Here is a 25,858-nt window from a genome sequence, read left to right as displayed (position 1 = left end):
GCACATATATATATATAAACATATATACATATATATATATATATACATGCACACTTTTTTTGGTCAAATGATGCCTTCTTTAGTGTGGAGAAAGGAGGGGAGGGAAGGACACCCTTGGAAACTTTAATGCAAAAAAGCCCTAAATAAATAATTTCCAAAAGGAAAATAAATCAACTACATTGCCTCCATGGGAGAGAGAGCAGATGATAGAGTCTTCCAACCCCAGCTGCAAATTATAAGATCATAGATTTAAAACTGGAAAGAATCTTAGAGGCCACCAAGTCTAAGAGATTCTGGCACAACTTGGCCAGGGAGTATAAGATATAAGGAATCTATTCACCCCCAGCTGTTTTCAGAGAGAATAAAGGGCTGGTCCAAAGTCACCCAGGTAATAAATGTTAGAGTGGGTAGAGCTGGGATTCAAATCCAAGTCCTTTCACTCGAAATCCTTTGGCCTTTCCATTGCTACTAGTCATCTATAGATGGCTAGACATCAAAGACAGAGAAGATAAGTGAGTAAGCATTTAAGTGTCTATTATGTGTCTGGCACTATGCCAAACTCTGGGGCTACAACCTGTAGACAAGCGAGACAGTCTTTGCCTAGAGGCACTTACGTTCTAGTGGAGGTAGACAACAAATCCAGGGGAGCCACAAAGAGGAAGGGGCATTGGCGTAGGTTTGATGGCATGGATGGAGTTCTGGTTCCCAGGAAGATAAGTAGAAAGTTCATCTCGAAGAGCCGGAGTAACAAATGAGTAGAGTCCAGGTGGCTGTATGGGTTTGTGGGATGGGAAGGGAGATGTGGCCAGCGTCTTGGCAGTAAGGTAAAGGAGATGCCCAAGAAGTGGTTAGGAGGTTTTGTTCTGGCCAAGATAAATGAAGCTCATCTCTGAGTAAATGAGATCAGAGAACAAGAAAGGCAAAAAGGAAACATATCGGAAGGCTTCTGCCAGGGGTTGTTCAAGGAAATGGAAGGAGAGGCCCTCAAGGTCCAATGCTTCTCTCTCTTTAAAGCCAAACCAAGTATAAGACAGCAGCACTGAGGGGGCTGGGGCTTTCTCTTCTTTTATTATAGTTTGTTTTTATTTCTTTTATTTCCATTTTCATGAATTATTTTATAATTTTGTCATTTAAAATTATTTCCTTTTATTTTCTTTTTATTTCATTTCAATGAATTTACTTTCATTTTTATTTAATCTTCTTTTCTTTGCTTCCATTTTGATTTGATTCGGCTCCTCAGTCCCCAGGCTGCTTGGCCCAAACTCTCCTTCCATGCACACAGCTCTGAATCGCTGTCTCCTGTGGTTTTTCAGTCTCAGCTTCTTTTGATGGGAAACAGCATCTCCTGAACCTGCCTGTGGTGAACAGCCTCGGCTGTGTCTTAAGCTTCCTGAGGAAGCTGTGTCAGAGCCTTTTGTGTGACAACCTCTTCAGCAGCCAGCCTCTTCCCCACTTCCCCCGGGCTCCTGAGGACAGGAGGATGAAGTCAGGTAGGCCTTGGCTCATCTCAGCCTGCCTTCTTGTTGGAAGCTGGGATGGTGACTTAAAGCTGCTGGTTGGGATCTGATACCAGCCAGCTCCGGGGAATTCTCTCACTCAGGCCTCTGGGGCTTCTGTTTTGGGCTTATTTCTTTCCTCATGTAGTGGTTTTCCTGAATTGAGAAGTACATGGAGTACTGACAGAATTTTAAGTCTTGATCATATAAAAATGTAAAATCTGGTGGCCCTTCAAATACCACTAAGATTTTTAAAATTCTTTTATTTGTTGTCCAGAATGATCATTTCAGTTCATCAAAGATTCTGTAACTTCAAGTCTCAAAAGAGGCTTCTGAGGGCACTGAGTATGAGACTTGCCCAGGGTCACACAGTTAGTAAGTCTTAGAGGTAGAATTTGAAACCACATCCTAGTGAGTTGGAGGCCAGCCCTCTACCCTCTATGCTCTACTGACTCGCTTTTTCACATGGGTCATAACTGAAACTTGTGATTCACTGTCAGTATGAAAAATATGTGTGTATGCACACGAGGCATATGTTGGTTTATAAACATGTGTGCATTTATCTATACACATACGAAGAAAAATAAGTGCATGCATGTGTATATATGCATCATGGGTGGAGTATAGGTTGAGGTTATATGCATACACACAAAGGAAATGCATGCATACATGTATAAATATACATGTGTGCATGGCATACATGGCATTTATGTACATACATATAAAAGGAATTTGCATGTGTTTATATACATATGCATGAGTGTATATATGTGTGTGTATCATGTGTACACACACACACATAGCCTACATATATATGCACCCCTATACACATAGAAAGGAAATATGCATGTATGGATGGAGTATATGCTATTTATAGGCATATATACATATAAAGGAAATATAGGTAGAAATACACATGTATGTATGGAATATATTTTGTGTGCATATATACATATAAAATGAATTTATATATGTATATAAATACACATACAAATGGGTATATCCATATATGTGGATTATATCTTGGGTTTAAATATATTTGTATATGTATGCGTTTACCTATACACATATAAAGGTAATATACATGTGTTGGGTCTATACAAATACACATGCATTTATGGAGTATATGCTGAATATATGTACTTATATAAAGGAAATATATGTATATGTACAAACAGACACATGTTGGGATGCATGTTGTGTGCATGCATATACACAAAGAGAACATATGTATAGACATGGGTCTATAATGTATGTGGACTGCATATTGGGTTCACACATACATACAAAGGAAATCTGTGCATATGCATGCATATATATGTATGCACACATGTATAAATGGATTATATGTTGGATTTATATATAAAGGAAATAAATGTAAGCATGTATGCATGTATATACATGGGTACATATGTATATCTGGAATACATGTTGAATTTATATACATATATCAAGGAAATATAAATGTGCATATGCAATATACACACGTGTGCATATGTATATGTGGAATACATATTGGATTTATATACATACATAAAGGAAATATAAGTATAAATATATTTGCAGATATATACATGTGTGCATATATATGCTTACATGTTGGATTTATTTACACATATAAAGGAAATATAAATGTATATGCATGTATATATGCATACACACATGTGTATGTATATCTTGGGTTTTGTAAGGGAGAGAAATAAAAGGGGTTTTATAAAAGGTTGGACTGGATTATTTAAGAATAGGGTTGCCAGGAACTTTGATTAATTTCCAAGAGATTTATTTAACAATTTATTTACAAAATATAGAGTGAAAGTAAGAAAATGAGAGAGAGAGGATAGGGTAAGATATCTAGCCTAAGCACTAAGTATTTTGCTCTGACCCCTGGCTCAAAAACAGGCAGGGGAGTTTAGTCCTTAGCCAGAGAGGCCTCAACCCTTATAGCCAAGGACCTGGGGATGCAGGGAGCCTCTCTTAAAAGGATAAGTCTCTCTCTCTTCAGAAAACCCAGGAAAGGAGTCAACTCTTTCACTCACCATGAGTCAATCCAAAGGGAGAGATTTAAGAAGTCTCACCAAGTCTATGGTCTCAGGTCCAGTCAACAGATTCTTTATCAGCCTCCAACTTGAACTCAGAACTCTGAAGAATGAGAGCACTCAGAAGTCCCAAGCACAAAGAACTCCAGAAGTCCTCACAGGAAGTTGTAACTCCTTTTTAAAGATACTTCTTTTGCATCACTTCCTGTGTTTTTTTCCACTTTTATGTCTACCAATTATAGCTAAAGCTTTGCTTAGGTCTGCCCAGGAGGCAGTCCATTGCTTCTGATTTATCACCCACTATCGCACATGTGGGTTACAGACCTCCCTCACTTAAAATAAATCTCCCCCCCCACACACACACACATTCACACCTGGAAACAAAGTGTTTGCCTATCAAATGGAAACGGATTGGACCAATTATGCCACATGAATTCAATGGGAGAGTATGATGTCCTGAGTAATAACTCTGAAAATGAAAAATTCAGAGAAGATTGTGAAGATTTAGTTGAACTGTAGCAGAATAAAATTAGGCAGGCCAAGAGAATAACGAAAAAGAACCTAAAAGTATGGAGGTCTATCTTGACGTTAGAGGATCAGCAATGAGAAGTGCTTCCTTCCTCTAGGCTGTAAGGTGGTGGGCTATGTATGTGGAATGAGGCATCTATTAGGCACAGGCAATGTGTCTGTGTTGTTTAACTGTACTTGCTACAAGGAAGGCTTCTTTTGCCGGTGCCCGTGTGTGGAGGATTAATGGGAAGTCACAGTAAGTAGTGAAATAAAAATAAAAAGAAACAGCAAAATATTTTAAGAAAATCAAATCAAGTGTCTGATCCATCCTCTATTTCTCACAATATATAATAGCTAGAATTTGTGTGGTGCTTTAAGGTTTGTGAAATGGATGCTATTTCACTGGACTCTCATAATAACCATGGGAAGTAGGTGCTTTATTATTCATATTTCATCGATGAGAAAACTAAGGCATATAGAGATTGTATAACTTGCTCAGGGTCACACAACTAGTCACTATCCTTGCCAGCAACATGAAGAGATGAGGGCTCAGTATTGAAAAGTTAGAAGGATTTAAAGTACTGAACTGAGAATCAGGAGATCCAAGTAGCCATCCTGGCTTTGCCACTGTGTTCTTCAGTTTAATTATTTAACCTTTCTGGGCTTCAGCTCCCTCAACTGTAAAATGAAGGAGCTGGATGAGATGTTCTCTAAGGTTCCAACCAGCTCAAATAGTTTATGAGTCAGGCTTCTCTTGAAAATCTTATTTGGCTCAGAAACACTCTCCTAAAACTAATTTGCCCTCCAGTGAGTTTCTCACTAAGAATGGTACAGGGATCTCAATTCACTTCCCACCACAATCTCTCAGCCCATTAGGTGCAGCCTAGAGAGTGGGCCAGTTAGCCAGCCCATTAGCAATGATTTGCTCCCTCTCTCCTCCCAGTCTGAAAGCCCTGGCTAAGGTTCCAAGTTTTTCCTTTTGATGGCAAGACACCCTTTTCCTTTGGTGGCAGATCATAACCCTTCCTAAATCAGGCTACAGTGTTGTTCTTAGAAGCATGCTGGCTTTAGTCCCAATCAGACTCAACAAGTTTGGTTATAGGGTCACGATGAAAGGGAAAATTGGGAACAGTGTTCTTCAGCACCTACTTATCCATTTCATCACTATTCAGGAAGACTTTTTCCTCTGAAGATATATTTAAGTAGTGCCTCAAGTTAAATGAAAGGCAGGGTAGTAGGGAGAGATGAATTGGAGGATCTGGAGTCAAATCTCTGGTATTTACTACTTGTTCGTGATCTCAGGAATTTCCCTTAGTCTTCCTGGCACTCAATTGCTTCATCTGTAAAAAGAAAAGTTGGACCAGTGACTCAGGATCAAACATCCACCATTTCCTTGCATCTAGATACAACTTTAAGGGGATAATAATGAACCCCTAAAGAGCTAATTAAAAGACTTTGGGGAGTGAAATCATTTTACCTCACAGAGGAGTAAACTGAGTCAGTATTTGTTCCAAAGCATTAAACTCTCATAGTCCTTATTGTAGGTCTAAAAAGCTAAAAGTGACCTTGGGCAATATGCAATTTTCAAGGAATCAACTTGCATTTATTAAATGCTTTTGTGTGTCAGGCACTGTACCAATCATTGGAAGTACAAAGAAAAAGTTGAAGTGACTTCTGCCAGCCTCCAAAGAGTTTATATTCTATTAAGGGAGATGATACAAATATATATACAAAGATAAATACATATACATACATATATGAATATATGTATATAGATGTTCAGTCATTTCAGCTGTTTCTGACTTTTTGTGACCCCATTTGGAGTTTTCTTGGCAAAAATACTCTCCAGCTCATTTTACAGATGAGGTCAACAGGGTGAAGTGTCTTGCTTAGGATCACATAGCTAGTATCTAAATCCAGACTTGAACTTGGGTCTTCCTGCCTCCAGGCCAGGCTTTTTTTTTTGTCTCAGTTGCCATAGGTTTGTCAACAAACTTGCCTGTATCATGCCCTTATATTTTTTCTATTGAGCATAGAAGGGAATGTGTGCAGCTGTTAATGTGAAAGTGAAAATGAAGTCACTAATACAATCACAGGAATTCTTTAAATGAGTAGATACTGAGGATTGACTATAGCTAGGTCTCTAAAGGAGCTTGGTCTGGAGGCAGGAAGACCCAAGTTGGAATCTGGCTTCAGATTGCCTAGATCTGTGTTGGTGAACCTGTGGCATGTGTGCTGAAAAGGGGTTGCTCCTTTCCCCCTCTCCACCCTGTCTGGGAATATTTCTCACTTCACCCACCCCTCTGCCTAGTAGCCCAATGAGTGAGCTTTCTCTCTCCCCTGTCTGGGGCAAGGGGGTAGCTCACAAGGTGGCCTGAGGTTACAATTTGGGTACTTGGTTTCTAAAAGGTTTGCCATCACTGTCCTAGATGATTCCCTGGTCTTGTTCTTCCTACCATTGTAATGAATTCCTCTGCATATTTTCATTGTTTGCCTTTTAAAACTCAAGCTTTGTATTACAATTTTGGCCATAAAGTATGGGGCCAATCATCTGGGCTCTAAACCCAAGCATACAGTCAGTGATGTGGCTTAGTTAGAAAATAAAGGTGTTAAAGTTAGTATGGAATATCTACACCTGCTGTCAGTCTAGTCATTCAATGGACTAGAGCTATTGAGGCTGCTGATTCCATCATTAAAAGCGACCTCAAGATTAACTATCAACTTACCTCTGCTATGCTCTGTACTCTGGTGCAACAGATAGTTTTTTAAGGTGTTGCTTCATTTAGGCTGTCCACCACTATCCACCAGCCTGGGAGGGCAGTGTGGAAAGTGATGCCAAGACCTCTTCAGCCTTGGAGTCTTCTGACAGCAGCAACTCAAGTCCCAGCAACCTCCCCATTGGTTTTTAGAGGGCAGCCAAGGTAGAGAAATTTATAGCAGTATAGTACAGTACAACACCCTCACTTCACCATCTGACACAGTGGAGGAAAGAGCCAAATTTAAAAAGGTTTTTGTTTTAAGAATATGGTCCTATATAGATTTCATGTATTATGCTAAGTGATTATTCTCTGAAGTCAATTTTTTTATTGAGATGATAGCACAAAAGGTCACAGAATTCTAGACAATTACTAGTGAGAAAAATGTTTTCCTGTTACCAATTTTATTTTATGTACTGCATCTTGTGATTTGTTTCATTGTTACTGTGTTAGGAAAAGTGCGCATTATTAGAATTAATATTTTGTCATAAAGAACTGTATGCAGAAAAGTCTATTTTCAGCAATCTCTAACAACAGATTATCATTTTTGGTGGTCTCAAGGACCTAACTCTCTATTTCCCAGAGGTTCAACGTATCCACATTCACTTCATTTTTTAAATGTTTGCACTGTTTTCTAGCAACATTGCCCTTAGGAATTTTGAGGATTGACTGTACATGCAATCAAAATGTTCCAAATGGAATGAGTCTGGAGGACACAGTCTGGAGTCCCCCAGTCCCTACTGGGGGACAGCAAACTCATTTTCAAAATCTTATTTAGTGGCTGGTTTTCACCTTTCAGAGTAGACAAGAAAAATACTTGTTTATTTTTTTTATTGTGTTGCTTGTTCTATGGGGTAGGGAGGAGGAGAACCCATTAAACTTGTCATTTTTGAGGGTTTTTTTTCCATTATTGCAAGGAAGTCTTAGAATCAAGCCCTGGTGAACCTCTGAGCTTTTTAATAATACCAAAAATGATAAGAACTAGAACATTGTGGCATTTTAAGGTTAGCAAAGTGCAGTGTTCTTCAGTATACCTTTTTCTTAACTCTTATCTATAAGTATCATCTTTAGAATTAAGTTCATTTCCCTACTTGGTTTCTTTCCAGAGGTCTACAAACACTCCTGATGTGTAATAGCAATAATTCTCTGACTGTCTAGAGCAGTGGTTCTCAACCTTTCTAATGCCGTGACCCCGCAATATAGTTCCTCATGTTGCAGTGACCCCAAACCAAAAAATTATTTTGGTGGCTGCTTCAAAACTGTAATTTTGCTACAGTTATGATTCGGAATGTAAATACCTGATATGCATTATGTATTCTCATTGCTACAAATTGAGAGGTTGAGAACTGCTGGTCTAGAGCAACAGTATCACACTCAAATAGAAACACAGACCACCAAATACAAATAAAGATCCCTTGACTTGTATATTGTGATGGAAAACTATACAATAACATTATCTATGTTTTATTGCATTTTTATTTAAACATTACCCAATAATATTTTCACCTAGTTTGGATAGCCCTTGGGAGTGTTGCAACAACTGTGCTTAACATTTCTGGTCTCTAGAGGAAGCCCGTGTTCCAAAGAGCTCTAAGCATCTCACCTGTGATTTGATTTATTCTTAAAGAGTAAGCATGGTATAGAGGATAGAGAAGGGTCTTTTGGTTAAGGAAGACCTGGGTTCAAAACCTGCTTCTAACATTTATTGACTCTGGGCCCCCAAGTGAATTTTCACCTCTCAGTACCTTAGGGACTAAAGCTATAATTAGCAAGCAAGTTACTGCCCTGCATTGATAGACGGAGTTTCCTCAACCATATTCCCTACACCAAGATAATCACAGGGCCTCTTCCTAATCCCTATCCTAAAAAAATAAGGGAGATGACCAAGATTAATAAAGTCTTATAATTATAAATTCAACATTTATTGTATACTATTATTGGAAACCACTTTCAGGAATACTCCATGCCTATGAGTCCACTAATAGCACCCAAGGCTCTTTGGAGATCAGTTAGAATTAATAAAATACTATATGCTAAGAATGATATGGATCACGAGGGAATTTAAAAAAACAAAAGTGAAGCAATTTTTTCCCTCAAGGAGCTTACATTCTAATGAAGGAGAAAACATGGACAATTTTAATAGGTTGTTGTTTGTGCTTGACTTATTCAATCCTGTTGACACTCCTGACAAAAACATGTATATACAAAATAAATATGATGTAAATTAGGGGAAGACAATAACAGCTGCAGGGCAGTGATGGAGGGAGGACAAACCTTCCTCTAAAGGGTGATGCCTAAGCCAAATTTGAAGGAAACAAGGGATTCTAAGAGGTGGAGATGAAAGGGATATATGGAAGAGCCAACATCAAGGTTGGAAATGGATTGAGAGACATTATAAAGGTCAGTTTGAATAGATTATAGACTCTGGAAGGGGAGGAATGTATCATAAGATTAGAGAAGTAGGTCATCATCAGATTGTGAAGAGTTTTAAGAGGCAAATAGAGAAGTTTACATTTGATCCTCTATAAAAAGTGAATTCCTTGAGACCAGTACTTTTACTTCCCATTATGTTTACTTACCCTCTCTAGTGTGAGTCACTGATGATCCTCTCAGCCCCTAGTACTCTCCTGCTGGTGCTTCCTGATGGTATTGCAAAGCAATTAAATCAATGTCAGACTATCCTGTGAGCAGAGAGGAAGCTCTTTAGTATGAGTTGGACACTAAAGGGTTAGAGGGAAGCAGTGGTGAAGTATTCTAGGGCACGATGAAGCTCTTCATTCAGAGTTAATAGAGCCCATCTACCTTTTAGCCTTCGGCATCTGGTGGGTTTAAGTAGACCTTCCCACCATAGGGTTCATTGAGTCTGCTTCTTTTATACTCAACTTGTTAGTACCCCTCAGGTTTATTCTTCTTATACTAATTGGCAATTATATCCACTCCTAAATTGGTTACATATCACCTTTAGTCATAATTGGTTACTTCTGAGATGCTTCTATTCATAAATGGGTATACACCACTTTGTCATGACATCCGATAAAAGCAGAGCGCAAGAAGAGAGGAATATGGAGGTCATACCTCCATGCCTTTACATGCCTGGGGAAAAGTGCCTACAATGTACAGGACCCAGTGCTAGGACATGTGGAGGACTGAGGAAAGTGTTTCATCAAGAGATAAATGCCACACATGAAGCCAAGAGCAGAGAAGGGGATGAGGACCGAAATCTTTTTGTCCTTTTATCCCAAGGTTATGCAGCCTTCCAGTGTCCTACTTCATCACTTCTATTGAGATAGTCATAGGATCACAGAGTCATCCATCTAGACCTAGAAGGTTCTCAGAGGTCAACCACTTCATATCTCTCTGTGTACAGATGAGAAGACTGAGGATGTGGGAAGTGAAGTATGATAGTGTCCAAGATGACACAGTCAGGATGGAATATTATTTCACCTAGATTCCCAATCTAGTCTTTAAATGAAATGCAAGCACACCACATGTGCAATTTACTTCTTTTTAAAATTTTTTATTTTTTTCCTTAAGAATATTTTCCATGAATTTTCTTAATTAATCAGATAAAATTTAAAAAGAAATAAAGAATATTTTTCAATGGTTACATGATTTATGATTCCACCCCCCCTCCCCTCTCACCTCCAAGAGCTGACAAGCAATTCCACTGGGTTATACATGTATCATTGCTCAAAACCTATTTCCATGTTATTAATATTTACAGCAGAGTGTCCTTTTAATGCAAAACCCCCAATCATATCCCCATTGAACTATGTGATTGGTCATATGTTTTTCTTCTGTGTTTCTGTTCCCACAGTTCTTTCTCTGGATGTGGATAGCATTCTTTCTCATAAGTTCCTATGAATTGTCCTGAGGCATTGCATTGCTGCTAGTAGAAAAATCTTTCACATTCAATTGTGCCTTAATGTAACAGTCTTTGAATACTATGTTCTCCTGGTTCTGCTCCTTTTGCTCTGCATGAATTCTTGGAGGTCTTTCCAGTTTACATGGAATTCCTCAAGTTTGATATTTCTTTTACCACAATAATATTCCATCATTATCAGATACCACAATTTATTCAGCCATTCCCAAATCGATGGAGACTCCCCATTTTCCAAATTTTTTGCCACCACAAAGAGAGAGGCTATAAATATTTTTGTACAAGTCTTTTCCCTTATTATCTCTTTAGTACAAACCCAGAAGTGGTATGGCTGGATCAAAGGGTAGGCATTCTTTTAAAGCCCTTTGTGCATAGTTCAAATTGGCCTCCAGATTGATTGGACCAATTTACAACTCTACCAGGAATGTATTAGTGTCCCAATTTTGCCACATACCTTCAAACATTTATTACTTTCATTTGCTGCCATATTGGCCAGTCTGCTAGGTGTAAGGTGGTACCTCAGAGTTGTTTTAATTTGAATTTTACTAATCAGGAGGGATTTAGAGCATTTTTTCATGTGTTTATTGATAGTTTTGATTTCATCATGTGAAATCTGCCTATTCATGTCCCTTGACCATTTGTTGACTAGGGAATGGCTTGCTTATTTATAGATTTGACTTGGTTCCTTATGTTTTTGGGAAATTAAACCTTTGTCAGAGTTTTATTATCAAAATGTTCTTATGGTTTGTTGCTTTCCTTCTAATTTTGGTTGCATTGGTTTTGTTTGTATAAAAACTTTTAAAATTGATATAGTCAAAATCATCAATTTTATATTTTGGAATGTTCTCTATCTCTTGCTTGGTCTTAAATTCCTTCCTTTCCCACAGATCTGACAAGTATACTACTCTTTATATTTAAGTCATTTACCAATTTTGAATTTGTCTTGGTACAAGGTGTAAGAAGTTGAACTAGACCTAAATTTTCCCATACTGTTTTCCAATTTTCCCAGCAGTTTTTATCAAACAGTGAGTTCTTTCCCCAAAAACTAAGGTCTTCAAATTTATTGAACACTAGCTTACTTAGGTCATTTACTCCTAGTCTATATTCCACTGATCCACCTTTCTGTCTGTTAGCCAGTACCATATTGTTTTGAGGACCACTTCTTTATAGTACAGTTTAAGATCTGGTTCCCATCTTTCCCATTTTTTTCATTACTTCCCTTGAAATCCTTGATCTTTTGTTCTTCAGATGAAATGTTATAATTTTTTTCTAATCCTATTAAAAATGGATTTTTTGGTAGTTTGATAGATATGGCACTGAATCAGTCATTCAATTTGGGTAGGATTGTCATTTTTATTATATTAGCTCATCCTACCCAAGAGCAATTAATATTTTCCCAATTATTTAGATCTAGTTTTAATTTAAAAACATTTTGTAGTTGTGTTCATATAATTCCTATGCTAATCTTGGCAGATAGATTCCTAAATATTTTATATTCTCTAGAATGATTTTAAATGGAATTTCACTTTCTAACTCCTGCTGCTGTGTTTTGTTGGAAATTTATAGAAATGCTGATGATTTATGGGGGTTTCTCTTGTACCCTGCAACTTTGCTAACGTTGTTAATTATTTCTATTTGCCTTTTAGTTGATTTTCTAGGATTCTTTAAGTATACCATTATATCATCTACAAAGATAGTTTATTTTCCTCATTGCCTACTTTAATTCCTCAATTTCTTTTTCTTCTCTAATTGCTGTCGCTAATGTTTCTAAAACAATATTAAAAAAATAGAGATGATAATCAGTATCCTTGCTTCACTCCAGATCCTTATTGGGAAGGTTTTTAACTTGTCTCCATTGCAGATGATTCTTGCTGATGGTTTTTAATATATACTATTTACTATTTTGAGGAATGGTCCTTCTATTCTTATACTTTCTCGTGTTTTCAAAAGGAATGAGTGTTATATTTTGCCAAAAGCTTTTTTCTGCATCTATTGAGATAATCATGTGATTTCTGTTGGTTTTATTATTCATGTGGTCAATTATATGGATGGTTTTCCTAATATTAAACCATTTGTGCCCAAAAATGCACAAAGACAATCATCATCCTCGGTTCGAGAGACAACCAACAAACCATCCTTGCATTTCTGGTATAAATCCCACCTAATCATAGTGAATAATCCTCATGATAACTTCCTGGAGTCTTTTTGCTAGTATTGTATTTAAAAAAATTTTTTTTTGCATCTATATTCATTACGGAGATGGTTTGTAGTTTTTGGTCTTCCTGGCTTTGGAATCAGTACCATATTTTTGTCATATAAGAAATTGGGTAAAACTCCTTCTTTGTTTATTTTGTTAAATAATTTTTATAATATTGGGGTTAGTTGTTCTTTAAATGTTTGATAGAATTTACTTGTGAATCCATCTGACCCTGGGGATTTTTTCTTAGGAAGTTCCTTGATGGCTTGTTCACATTTTTTTCTCATATGGGATTATTTAAGTATTCTATTTCCTCTTTTGTTAATCAAGGAAATTATATTTTTTAAAATATTTCCCCATTTCACCCAGAATGTCATATTTATTGCCATATAATTAAGCAAAATAGTTCTTAATAATTACCTTAATTTCCTCTTCATTAGAGTGAGATCACTCTTTTCATCTTTGATACTATTAATTTGATTCTCTTTCTTTTGTTTTATTATATTAACCATTACTTTATTTATTTGTTTTTTCAAAGTACCAGCTCCTAGTCTTATTTATTAGTTCAATAAGTTTTTTACTTTCAATTTTATTGCTTTCTCCTTTAATTTTTAGGATTTCCAATTTAGTTTTTATCTGGGAGGTTTTAATTTGTTCTTTTTCTAATTTTTTTAAGTTGCAAGCCCAATTCAATGATCTCCTTCCTCTCTATTTTTTGTTATAGGCACTCAATGATATAAACTTTCTCCTTACTACTGCTTTGGCTGCATCCCATAGGCTTTGATATGATGTCTTCTCACTGTCATTCTCCTTAATAAAGTTCTTATTTGTTTCTATGATTTCTTCTTTGACCCACCAGTTTTGAAGAATTAGAATCCTTAGTTTCCAATTAATTTTAAATTTGTCTTTCCATGGACCCTTGTTAATTATAATTTTTATCACATTGTGATCTGGAAAAGTTGCATTTATTATTTCTGCTTTTCTGAATTTGTTTGTGATATTTCTATGCCCTAGTGCATGGTTAATCTTTGTATATGTACCATGTACTGCTGAGAAGGTGTTAAAGAGGGTTTCTTAATCTCTCCCTCTGTCTCTTTAAGAGGCAGAGGGTCAGAAACATTTCTCAATAAGAGTCAGATAATTGACCGATTTTATGATTAGTGTTGAAGATTCTGTTACCTAGGAGACGAAGTGGATACATAGGAGAAAGTGGCAGTTGAAAGGGACTTTTGTCTCTGGGTTTGCTGGGGAGAGGAGTCTGTCTCTGTCTCTTAGAGACTGGCAGTTTTTGACTGATGGAGATAGAGAAATTGGATTTAAGGCCTTAACAGCCTGTAAGGAGGTGTTAGATGATTAATGTTTATTGATTAGCTTAGGTAGGTAGATAGAGAGTGAATAAATTATTAGTCAGTGTGGAGAAACTTAGGCCTGGGCTTGGCCGTGGAAGAAGAAACTGCTCTTGAAAGCAGATAGATTCAGGGTTTTTTAAAAGAAAAATTTAGTTAGGATTGGGATCTTAGGTATAGTTATAAGATATTAGGAGATTACTCTCACTTTCCTCCTGTCTATTTCCTATTCAAACTTTCCTAAAAATAAACTGTTTTGTGTTTACCAAACTGATCTCCTGACCTTTGTTCAAACTCCTCCAAAAATTTTAACCCTTCACAAAGATATATTCCTTTTTATCCCTGTTCAGTTTTCTCCAGATATCTATTAACTCTAATTTTTCTAGCATTTCATTTGCTTCCCTTACTTCTTTTTTATTTATTTTTTGTCTGATTTATCTAGTTCTGAAAGAGGAAGGTTGTGATCCTGCCCTAGTATGGTCTTGCAATCTATTTCCTCCTTAAGCTACTTTAATTTCTCCTTTAGAAATCTAGATGCTATCCCATTTGGTGCATAACTGTTTAGTAATGAAATTGCTTCATTGTTTATAGTACCTTTTAGCAAAATGTAGTTTCCTTCCTTATCTCTTTTAATCAGATCAATTTCTACTTTGGCTTTGTCTGTATCATGACTGCTACTCCTGCTTTTTTTACTTTAGATGATGCATAATAAATTCTGTTCCAGCCTTTTACCTTGAATCTGCATGTGTTACCCTGCCTCAAATGTGTTTCTTGTAAACAACATATAGTAGGATTCTGGTTTTTAATCCACTCTGCTATTTGCTTCCATTTAATGAGTGAGTTCATCCCATTCAAATTCAGTGTTATGATTACTGTGTATTGCCCTTCATTGTATTATCCTCTTTCGATTCTGCTCTATTCCCTTTCACTTTGTTCCTCCTCAGCTTTATTTTGCTTTTTGTCCCCCCACAACTCTACCCTCCCTTCAATTATCACTCCCTTTCCTTGTCTTATTCCCTTTCTACTTTTCTGGAGGGTGATATAATTCTATACCCCACTGAGTATACTTGTTTTTCCCTCTCTGAGCCAGTTACAATGAGAGTAAAGTTTAAGCATTGCCCATCACCACCTTTATCCTCCCCTCTCTGTATTGATTTTTTATGCTTCTTTATGTTATATAATTTACCTCAATTCTATTTTCCCCTTTCCCTTTCTCTCAGTGCAACCCTCTTTCAGCCCTTGATTGTTTTTTACATGTCATTCACATGCATCCATATCCTATCATACATAAATATCATTCCATATTATCACATTTACATATACATAAAATCATCATATACATAATATCATCATAATTAGTTTACTTCCCTACCCTCTTTCTGAGTAAATTCCTTCTATCTTCTCTACTACTAAGAGTAATTTTTGAGAATTACAGAAATCTTCTTTCCATGTAGATATATAATCATTTTAATCTTAATGAATCCCTTAAATTTTCTCTTTTTTATTTATCTTTTTGGTCTTGTCTTGTGTCTCATTTTTTGAATTCAAATTTTTTTTTGTGTAGGTCTGGCTTGGCTTATTCCTCAGAAATGCTTGAAAATCTTCTATCTTATTAAATGACCATTTTTACCCCTAAAAGAATATACTCAGTTTTGCTGTATAGGTGACTTTTGTTTGTAAACCCAAATCTTTTGCCTTCCTGAGTATCATATTCCATGCTTTTCGAACCTTTAATGTAGAAGCTGCTTGGTCTGTGTGATCCTGATTGTAGCTCCATGGTATTTGAGTGGTTTCTTTCTGGCTGTTTAATAGTATTTTTCTTGGCTTGGTGAATTTAGCTATTACATTCATGGAAGTTGTCAATTGAGGATTTTTTTCAGGAGGCAATCTTTGAATTCTTTCAATTTCAATTTTATTATCTTATTTGAGGATGTCTTGCCATTTATCTTTGATAATTTCTTGTAATATGATGCCCTAGGTTTTTTCTTCATCATGGCTTTCAGGTAGTCCAATACTTCTCAAATTGTCTCTCCTAGATCTACTTACTAAGTCAGTTGTTTTTTCCATAAGATATTTCATGTTTTCCTCTGTTTTTTTTTTTCATTCCTTTGATTCTGCTTTATTGTTTCTTGATTTCTCATGAAATCATTAGTTTCTAGATGGTCAATTCTGATTTCTAAGGCCTGGTTTTCCTCTGTCAGTTTTTGGTTCTCCATTTTCAATTGGTCAATTTTTTCTTACATCACTTTTCTTTCTCCTTGCATCACTTTCATTTCTTCTTGCACCTCTTTCATTTTTCTTCTCCACTTTTCCTCTGCCTCTCTTAATTGATTTTTGAAGCCTTTTTTGAGCTCTTCCAGACTCTATGTCCCATCCATATTTTTTTCTTTTGGACTTTGCATGTGTTTCCTTTGCTTTCACTGGCCCCTTCTGTGTCTATACCTTTCTCTTTGTTTCCCTAAAAATTCTTTAGGGTTAGGTGCTTTTTTGTTGTTTGCTCATTTTCCCTATCTAATTATAGGTAAGCTCTGTTTTCTGAGAAGTTGTAGTACCCTCTTAAACTTCAGTCTGTAAAAGTTAAAATTAAATCTCAATAATAAAATATTATATTTTAAGAGATTTATTAATGATCAATAGAAATCAAAGAATAAAGAAGATACAAAATAAAGACCATGTGCCCATGGCTAATTAGTCAGTTCAAACACCTGCCTTCCCACCAAGCTTGGGACAGAAAGTAAAGAGGTGGGACGTTCCATATCCCCACCTAATATCCCCAATCTACAGGAAGTACGTAATGACAGGAAGTCAGTAGGATACTGGGAAATGTAGTTCTTTTCTTAGGGTAACAGATTTTCAATTATACATTCCCCCTGAGATCTGTGGAAGACTAATCTCTCCAATGGATCTTATAAACATAATCAACTTTGAAATCACAATAATTTGAAGATAAAAAGAAAAGAGAACAAAACCAATGATTGCAAGGTGCATTGACAAAAAGCCAGTTAGGGGGAAGTCCCCTTCGACATAAGAGTATATGTACAAAACAAATGCATTCAACCCCATACAGTTCAAATCACCACATCCCAAAGTTCACTCTGGATCTTCTGGTACAGCTTATGGTCTGTGGAGGCATCTTCATGGTACCTTCTCCAAACAGTTCACTTTCTGGATTCGGAGAGGTAGCATGTTTTTTAACCCAAAATTACTCTCAAAAAGAATTTAAACTTTGCAATTTATAATAATTATACATTCCCTCCTGAAGAGGGAGTTGAAAAACATAGGGATCACTTAGGAATGCATGGCTGAGTTACAAGGTGTATTAATCAACTGGCAAGAGAAGTCAAAAATATAAAAAATATTCAAATAAAAAATAATTTCTGGATGAAATATAGACATCAAAGTCTTATGGATAAAAATTCTAAGTAAAGGAAAATAAATCTATAACAGGTCCTTGAATCAGGGCCCAATTAAAATGATTTAAGCAATTATGCATTTATCTAATCAGTAGCCAGGGCTATAGAAAGTTTGCCACACCATGAAAGACAGAAAAGCAGGTAGGAATCAAATTTGAGATACTTGGTAGAATGTGGGACAAGGAAGACATACATCTTTAATACATACATCTTTAATTATTCATTTATTTATTATATTATTATAAATTATATATATATAAATTATAATTATTTAATTAAAGACATACATCTTTAATACATGTTAAATAGCCACAACCTTGAACCCAAAAAAAGTTCAAGTCCTCTTGTCTTGGCTCAAAATTTTCATCAATCCAATTAGGATTGGTTGGTCTCTTTGACCTTGTGCTTGTTTGGCACTATGCAGTTTAGCTTTGTGCTTCTTTGGCACTGTGCAATGACTCTTTTTGTATTCTCTTGTCCTGGAATCAGACAGAATCATTAAACAAAGTCCCATAATTTTTTAAAACAATCAATGGCATCATTTTTATAGTCTAAAGCTTTTTGGGTATGCATTGACATTATAGCAAATGTATTTTAAACTCATATTACTGCAAAATAAAGAAAACTAAAAGAAAAATATTCTCATAAAAAATGAGATCCATTTCTTTTTTAACTTAACCACTCTGTGAGTACAAATGATTTTCAGAATAAAACAGTAATACAGTAGATAATGCACATTAAAAGGAGCACCAAAGTCCCCAAATTCACAATAACCCAGTTAATTACAATAGCAAACAAACCCACTATCATATTTCATATAAGTTGCTATATGACATTAAAAAAACCTATAAACTAATGGATGTTTGTCACAATTTTTACAAATCTAGCAAATCTTTCAACCTTGGCAAATATATTTTTAAACAAAGTAAAACTTATTTGGGTCTAGAACATTACTAAGAAATCTAGATTGTTCTGGTGGAAGTAAATTAAATGGAATAGTTTTGTAGGAGCTCTTTTTGGCTTCCTGATTCATATAAACACTTTGGTAGGAACATTTCTTTGTTTCTCTACCTTTTATACAGCATTCTTTAAAAGAGAAATATAAAAAAACTTATCCATTCAGAAACCACTAGTTAATTTAAATTATTTCTGAAGATCCCTTAGAATCACCATTAAATTCTTAGCTTATTAAATTCTCTACAGGTTATTAGCCAGGTTGAGTCTATCCATCATCTATGTGACAATTAGCAAATGAAAAATGAAAAAAACTGTTTATGGGTTTTTACAATATTTTACAATATTTTGTTCAGTAACCATATGAGAAAGGTAACAGAATATATCTAATAGTTAAAACACAGTAGGTTAAAATGATTCAGTGTAACAGAACAGTATCAAATCCATTAATATGTGAACTTAAAACAAAAAACAACAAAATTAAATCTTAAACAAAACAATCAGCAAAATACAATAAAATACAGAAGCTTTTATAAAACATTAGAATCTGAAAAGGCTCAAAAATTTTACCTCCAGTCTCTTTAAAGTTCCTTTTTTTTAATCTGTTAAGATTCCTTTTGTCAGTACTGTGGGATCTCCCATAGCAAGGGAGAACATGGGTTTTTGAAATCTCAAACTGGGCAGGCCCAAATGTCAAAGAGTTTTAGGGAGATGAATTTCTCTCCTGAATCTCAGGTAAGATAAGTAAAAGGATCAGTGTGCTCATGAATGGTAGAAGCTGTTTGAAATAGGCAATGCACTGCTCTTTCATAGAATATGCCATGCTTGTAATCAATTTCCTGTTTGGAAGAGTGACTTCCTTCTCCTTGCCCCCCCCCCCAGGTCTCCTGTCTCATGGAGGCTAACTGTTGCCTAAGGAAAGAACACCCCAATTTTTAGCAGCTGATTTGTAATTCCGAAGACACAGTGGCAGCTACCAATAGCCTGGGACCTGGGGCTGAGCCTGGGGTTGGATGAGCAATCTGGGTCGGAGGCTGGAAAACAGGAGCAGAGTTGCTGGGCCTGGGACTGGGGGCCCAATGAGCTATTGGGGTCAGGGGCCTGAGGAAGCAGAATCAGCAATGTCAGAGTCAGCAGCAAGGAATGAGGAACAAAGGAGGAACAAGGAAGGAGTACTAAAACAGCTGCGTGAGAGAAACGGTTTATCTCGTCTTTGCCAAAAGACCCCCAGCTAAAAATAGCCTGTCCAGTAGGGAAAGCAAATAACTGGGCAAAAAGTAGGAAAAGAAAAATGCAGCAGCTCCAAAGAGAATTGGAGTTTGTGAGGGTGGGTGGGGTGGGCAAAAAGCCTTGGCAGGAAAAATGTTGCTTAAAAAAAAATTTATCTAGGCAATCTTAAAAAATTGAGAGGTACTTCTCTGACTAGTAGTTGCCAGTAATGTAAAAGTTAAAATTAAGTCTCAATAATAAAATATTATATTTTAAGAGATTTTTAGATCATTAGAAATCAAGGAATAAAGAATAAAGAAATAAAGAAGATACAAAATAAAGACCATATGTTCATGACTGATCTGCCAGTTCAAATAACTGCCTTACCACCACCAAACCCAAGACAGGAAGTAAAGAGGTGGAACGTTCCATGTTCCTGCCTAATATCCCCTATCTATAGGAAGTACGTAATGACAGGAAGTCAGTGGGCTTCTGGGAAATGTAGTTCTTTTTTTAGGGCAACAGATTTTCAATTATACAAGTCCTTCCTTAATGCTATTTTCATCTTATTTTCTGGGTCGTTACTAGTTTACCAGATGATCTGAGGGCTGAGAGCTCTCAGAGCTCCCTCCCCCTGCTCATTCAATTGACCCTTGAGATTCTGATAGCTTAAAAACTTTCCTCAGGCTTGGGTGTAAACTTTTGATCTCACTCTGAACTTGATCATTTCAGGGGCTGATCAAATTCTATCTCCAGGCTTAGGCTCAAGTCTTGGTCTCAAAGTGTTTTCAATTCAACCAGGTACACCCTTGATTATCCTGTCCTGGAGATCTATCCCTTAGTTTTGGGCAAAAAAATCGGGGGTGGGGGAGGGACTCCCCCTTAGAGCTGTGTCCTTCCCCAAACCATGGTTTATGTCCTCATCTTAAATCCAGACTGGGATTCCTGGCTTCACTCTGGGCCTACACAGATTAGGCCCTTTTGTCCCAGATTGCCCTGGGCTGGGCCTCTGGACTTTTCCACAGGCTTGACATTTCAAAGGGTATGAATTGGCTTGGATCACTCTTTGCCCAGGAAGGATCTCAGAGGCTGAATGTTAGCTAGGGCTTAAGTTAGGAACCTGTGACAGCAGATGTGGTGTGTGTGTTGTGTGTGTGTGTGTGTGTGTGTGTGTGTGTGTGTGTGTGTGTATTATGGTTTGCTCTTGGCTTGCTCTTCACTCCCTGCTATAGCTTCCTGTTAGGTCTGCTCACCTCTCACCTCAGTCCCTTGGATGGTCTTTGCCTACCTTTTGGGTTTTTCTTTTCTTGAAGATTGTTTTACTCTGTCTCCTTGTTGCTTCTTTCACTTCTGTATTCTTTTTGTGGTGATATTTTGGTCTTGGTTGGAAAGGATTTTCGTGGAGAAATTGAACTGTCACTCTCCCTCCACACTCATCCATAACTGTTTAATGTACTTCTGAGAATATGCACCTGTTTTGTTGTCTCTAGCAGGCCCAGAACATAATAAAATTCAGACCTCTATCAGCTATACAGAAGAGGAAACCCCACCCAGACAGAAGAATCAAAAAGAAAACCATAAATGCTCTCTTCCTCTTCTGGGTTTCCTCCCTTTGCCCACAAAGTACTCTGCCTGAAAAGTAACTCTCACTCCCAGTCTCTGAACATGGAGTTCTCTTATACTCAGACCAGAGTCCAAATGAGATGGCTTACTTGACCTCTCCAAAAGACATCATGAAGTCAAAGATTGAGACCAAGATGGTATCTGACAGGTCAACTAATCCCAACTAAAAGATGAAAATATTTGTGTGTCAGACATGAGATTTGAAACCAGGTCTTTGATTTAAAAAAGCATGGAATTTTACACCAACGACTCAATAAGAAGATACAATCTCAGAGCAAGAATTGTAAAATGGCTGTCTGGTGAGACTTTGGAAATAACCAAGGAAAGAAGAAAAGACAAAGGGAAAGAAGAAAGAGAAAAATATCCCCAACTGAATGCAGAATTCCAGACAATGACAAGAAGAAATAAGAAAGTTCTATTAAATGAGCAATGTAAAGCAGTAGAAATTTACACCAAGTAAAATGCCAGACTGGATAAATTCAAAGCCACAACTGAGGTTTCCAAAAGGAATATCAACAATCTCAGATATCTAGATGATACCACTTTGATGACAGAAAGTAAATGAAATTAAGAAACCTCTTAATGGTGTGTAAAAGCTGGCTTAAAGCATAACGTCACAAAAAACTTAGATCTTGGCAACTGGTCCCATCACTTCCTGGCAATAGAGGGAAAAGAAATGGATGTAATGTGAGATTTTAAATTCATGGTCTTAAAGATCTCATAAGATAGTGATAACAGCCATGAAATTAATGACAAATCTGGACAGCATACTAAGAAATAGAGAGATCACTTTGCCAACAAAGGTCCATATAGTCAAAGTTGTGGTTTTTCCAGTACCAATGTATGGCTATGAGAGTTGGACTATAAGGAAAGCTGAGTGCCCCAGAAGTGATGTTTTTGAATTGTGGGGATGGAGAAGACTTTTGAGAGACTGAAGAGATCAAATCTGTCATCATTCAAATTAATTCAGAGTACTCCCTGGAAGGTCAAATATGAAGTCTGAAGCTTAAAGACTTCTGGCCACAACATGAGAAGACAATGCATTGGAAAAGACCCTGATGTTGGAAAAGATTGAAGGCAAAATTTTGGAAATGGGGATGCTAGAGGATGAGAAGGATAGATAATGTGATAGGAGCAACAAACTTAACCTTTGACAGACTTCATGAGATAGTGGAGGATAAAAAGGCCTGGTGTGCTATGTTCCACAGGATCACTAAGAGTAAGATATGACTAAATGACTGAAAAACAGTTCTAGAGAGGACCTCCATACTCTCTGACCTTACATATTTAAATTAATATAAGAAATATTGGGAAACTGTCTGCTCGTATTTAAAGGGCCCTAATGAGGAAGAGGGAATCTATTTATTGAACTCTAGAAAAAAGAATTAGAAACAATATGATAAAGATTTTCCTAAATTCAAAAGCTATTCAAAAATCGAATGAGATGTCTTGAGCGGTCAGGGGTTCTTTCTTATTGGAAGACTTCATTAAACATGTACATATTAAGTTTCTATTTCATGCCAGCTGCTGGTGATATAGAAACAAAAATGCACAAGTAAGTATCTTCCCTCAAGGAGTCTATAAGGGGAAAACAATAAATGGATCTATAAGTAAATACAGCAAATGCTGGCACTAGCAACTGAGAAATTGGGCAGATTCATATAGGATGCAACACTTAAGCTAAACTCTGAAGGAAGCTAAGGATTCTAAGAGTTTAGGAAGGAGTATCCAATAGATGCAATGTCTTATACAAGGAAGATGCAGGACAAATTTGGCTGAACCATAGAGTGCATCAGGGTGAATAATGCACTGCGATAGGCTGGAGCCAGTTAGAGAATGATTTTCAATACCAGATACAGAAGGTTGTATTTTCTCCTAGAGGAGATAGGAAACCACTGGAATTTTTTGATAAATGAATCCTTGAGGACCACTTGTTGGGCATATCAGAAAAGGAATCCTTTTTTTTCCCAGTATTAATTGGACTAGATGGTTGCTATGGTCCCATCCAATTCTTAAATTCTGTGGTTCTTTGCTCAATCTCCAGCCTTCACCCACCTTCCTCTGTCCAGCTAAGTCCTTTGCATTTTGGTACTGGTTCCAAGCTGATTGGCTTTTGGATTGTGATCATTCAAATCTCAATTTGGACCCTGACCTGAGCAAGTTGCCTAACTTCTCATTATATCAGGCAATTCTCACTGCTAATCTCTACATATCTCTGTGAGTAGTGCCTTACATTAGTAGTAGTAGTAGTAGTAGTAACAAAAAGTCATTTGGTAGTGGCTTATATTTTTCAAGAACTTATTAAATCTTTCCCTCATCCCTATGAGCTAGATCATGAAATATTTTTATCCTTTGTTTAGCACAGCCCCTGGTACATAGTAGGCATTTAATAAATGTTTACTGAATTGCTCTCCATGTTAAAATCAAGGAAATGGAGCCTCTTCCACACCTGTTCCCCCTGAGTGCTTCACTCCATGTCACCTAAAACTCTTAATCACCAGATACTACCCAGGATTATACACACCTTCTGTCATGTTCCCCACCTTCCTCACTGTATACTTTTGGGTACCACTGCCCCACATCGAAGCTGCCTCTTGAACAAAAATAGGCCCATGGCCCCACTAAAATGTAAGCCATAGAATTTTTAAGACTGAAGCTAGAATCCAAGTGCTAAAGTGCTTAGCTCTGCCTATAAAAATTCATTTAGGAGCAAACTATTGAACATCTCAATTAGATCATTATACTTAATTGCAGTATTTGCACATAGGTTTTTTTTCTTTTCTTTTTTAAAAAAGAGCTGGAAGAATGGGAAAAGATTCTCTAGATAGAAGCTTGGGTTAATGTAAGAATTTAAAATAGATTCTTTTCCTTTTTAATCCCTGAGTAATTTCTTGGCTGCTTTCAAATGGAAAGTGTCAGGCTCTCTGTTTGAAGCCCCAAGGAAATATGTTCCATACACGGCAAGGAGTTTTGGAAAAAAGACAAAAGATATTTCCCTTCTACTTGTTTTTACATCTCAGCTGAAACTAGTAGCAAGATTATTAAATTCTATTGGTTACATATTAGATTAATTTAATAGGAAATGTTTATTTTCAGGTAAATTAAATGAGATTCATAGGCATAATAGACTATGTCAGAGGTTCTTAACCTAGAGTCTGCAGATTCTCTGAGGATGTATTTTGGGGGTCAATAAACTTGGATGAGAAAAAATAGATCTTTATTTCAATATAACTGGTTTCTTTTGTTATTCTAAGTATTTCTTAAATTTAAAAATATTATGAGAAGGGATCTATGAACTTCATCAGCCTGCCAAATGTGAGATTTAAAATAGTTGGAAGGCCATAAACTGTAATAATTAAAATGGTTGATGTTGTAAACTGTAGTGAGTTAAAATGGTGGAAGATATAAATTGTGATAGATATAAGAGAGGGTGAGTAAATTGTGACTGCAGAAAATATGTTTCACTACAGTGTCTTGGTTTTTAAATCAAATATAAGGTGGTTGCCAGGGAAATATTCCCAATTATTCAATATGCCCAAGTCAACTGGGTTTTATAGAGAATTTAATTAATAATACAATGAGTAATCAAAGAAAGAGAGAGAGAAAAAAAAGGAAATAAGTATGAAGGGCCTTAAGCCAACATGGCCTAGACTTGAGTCTTAAGAGAGAGATCAGTCAGTTAGTCTTTTATCACTCACCACAAGGTCTGTCTAAGCAAGGATTCTAGGGACACCAGGCCAGCTCCATCTCAGCTGATTTCACCAGAGAGAGTTCCAGCCAGAGTCCTCCTCAAAGAGAGATCCAGCCAGAGACTGTTTCAAAAGGCCTCTCTCCAGAGCCTCCAGAGGGACAGAATCCCCTCAGAGGAGCTCCAGCGAGACCTCCTTAGAGATTGTCCTCCAAGAGCTTCCCTTCTCCAGAGCCTCTCTCAAGAGATTCTTCCCAAGCGATCCTCATAAGAGCTTTCTCCAAAAGGATTGTCTCCTCAAGAGATTCTGCTTTTTCTTATATAGGGGTTTTAATCCTATGTCACCTCCCCTAAGTCCTTACATCTACCAATCACTGTAGACATTTTCCAAAGGACTGCCCATCTGAATTCCTGCTAAATCAACTAATCTCTTCAGTAGCTCTGAACCAGAGAAAACACAGCTGAGTCGACTAATCTCATTAAGAGAAAACCTGCCCGACCTTTATAGGTACCTAGCATCCCATTGTATCAATTCTAAAAACAGGCATGGCTCAAAGAACTCCTTGCCTCATCATAAGCATGGGTCCAAGTACTTTCATTGTTTAGCAAGGAGTTTTCTCCCCTAAAGCAGTCTTAAGTATGGATGGAGTAGAGGTCCTCCCATAGCAAGGAGTTTTCTCCCTTAAAGCAGTCTTAAGTACAGGTGGAGTAGAAGTCCTCCCATTTCTGATTCTGGCGAGTTCTCACATC

General features: G+C 36.8%; 1 protein-coding gene across 1 annotated transcript in view; it reads left to right on the top strand.

The window, feature by feature from the left end:
• SCML4 (Scm polycomb group protein like 4) overlaps positions 1 to 25,858 on the top strand; it is a 206,755-nt gene that overhangs the window by 134,908 nt on the left and 45,989 nt on the right. Inside the window, exon 5 of the mRNA XM_056818637.1 lies at positions 1,314 to 1,490. Within this exon, the coding sequence (XP_056674615.1) occupies positions 1,314 to 1,490 (177 nt within the window). The remainder of the gene's footprint in view (positions 1 to 1,313; positions 1,491 to 25,858) is intronic.

Source organism: Monodelphis domestica, chromosome 2 (genome assembly GCF_027887165.1).
Source record: "Monodelphis domestica isolate mMonDom1 chromosome 2, mMonDom1.pri, whole genome shotgun sequence".
Lineage (NCBI taxonomy): Eukaryota > Metazoa > Chordata > Mammalia > Didelphimorphia > Didelphidae > Monodelphis > Monodelphis domestica.
The sequence above is the reverse complement of the archived record's forward strand: the minus strand, read 5'-3'. Positions and strand labels throughout refer to the sequence as shown.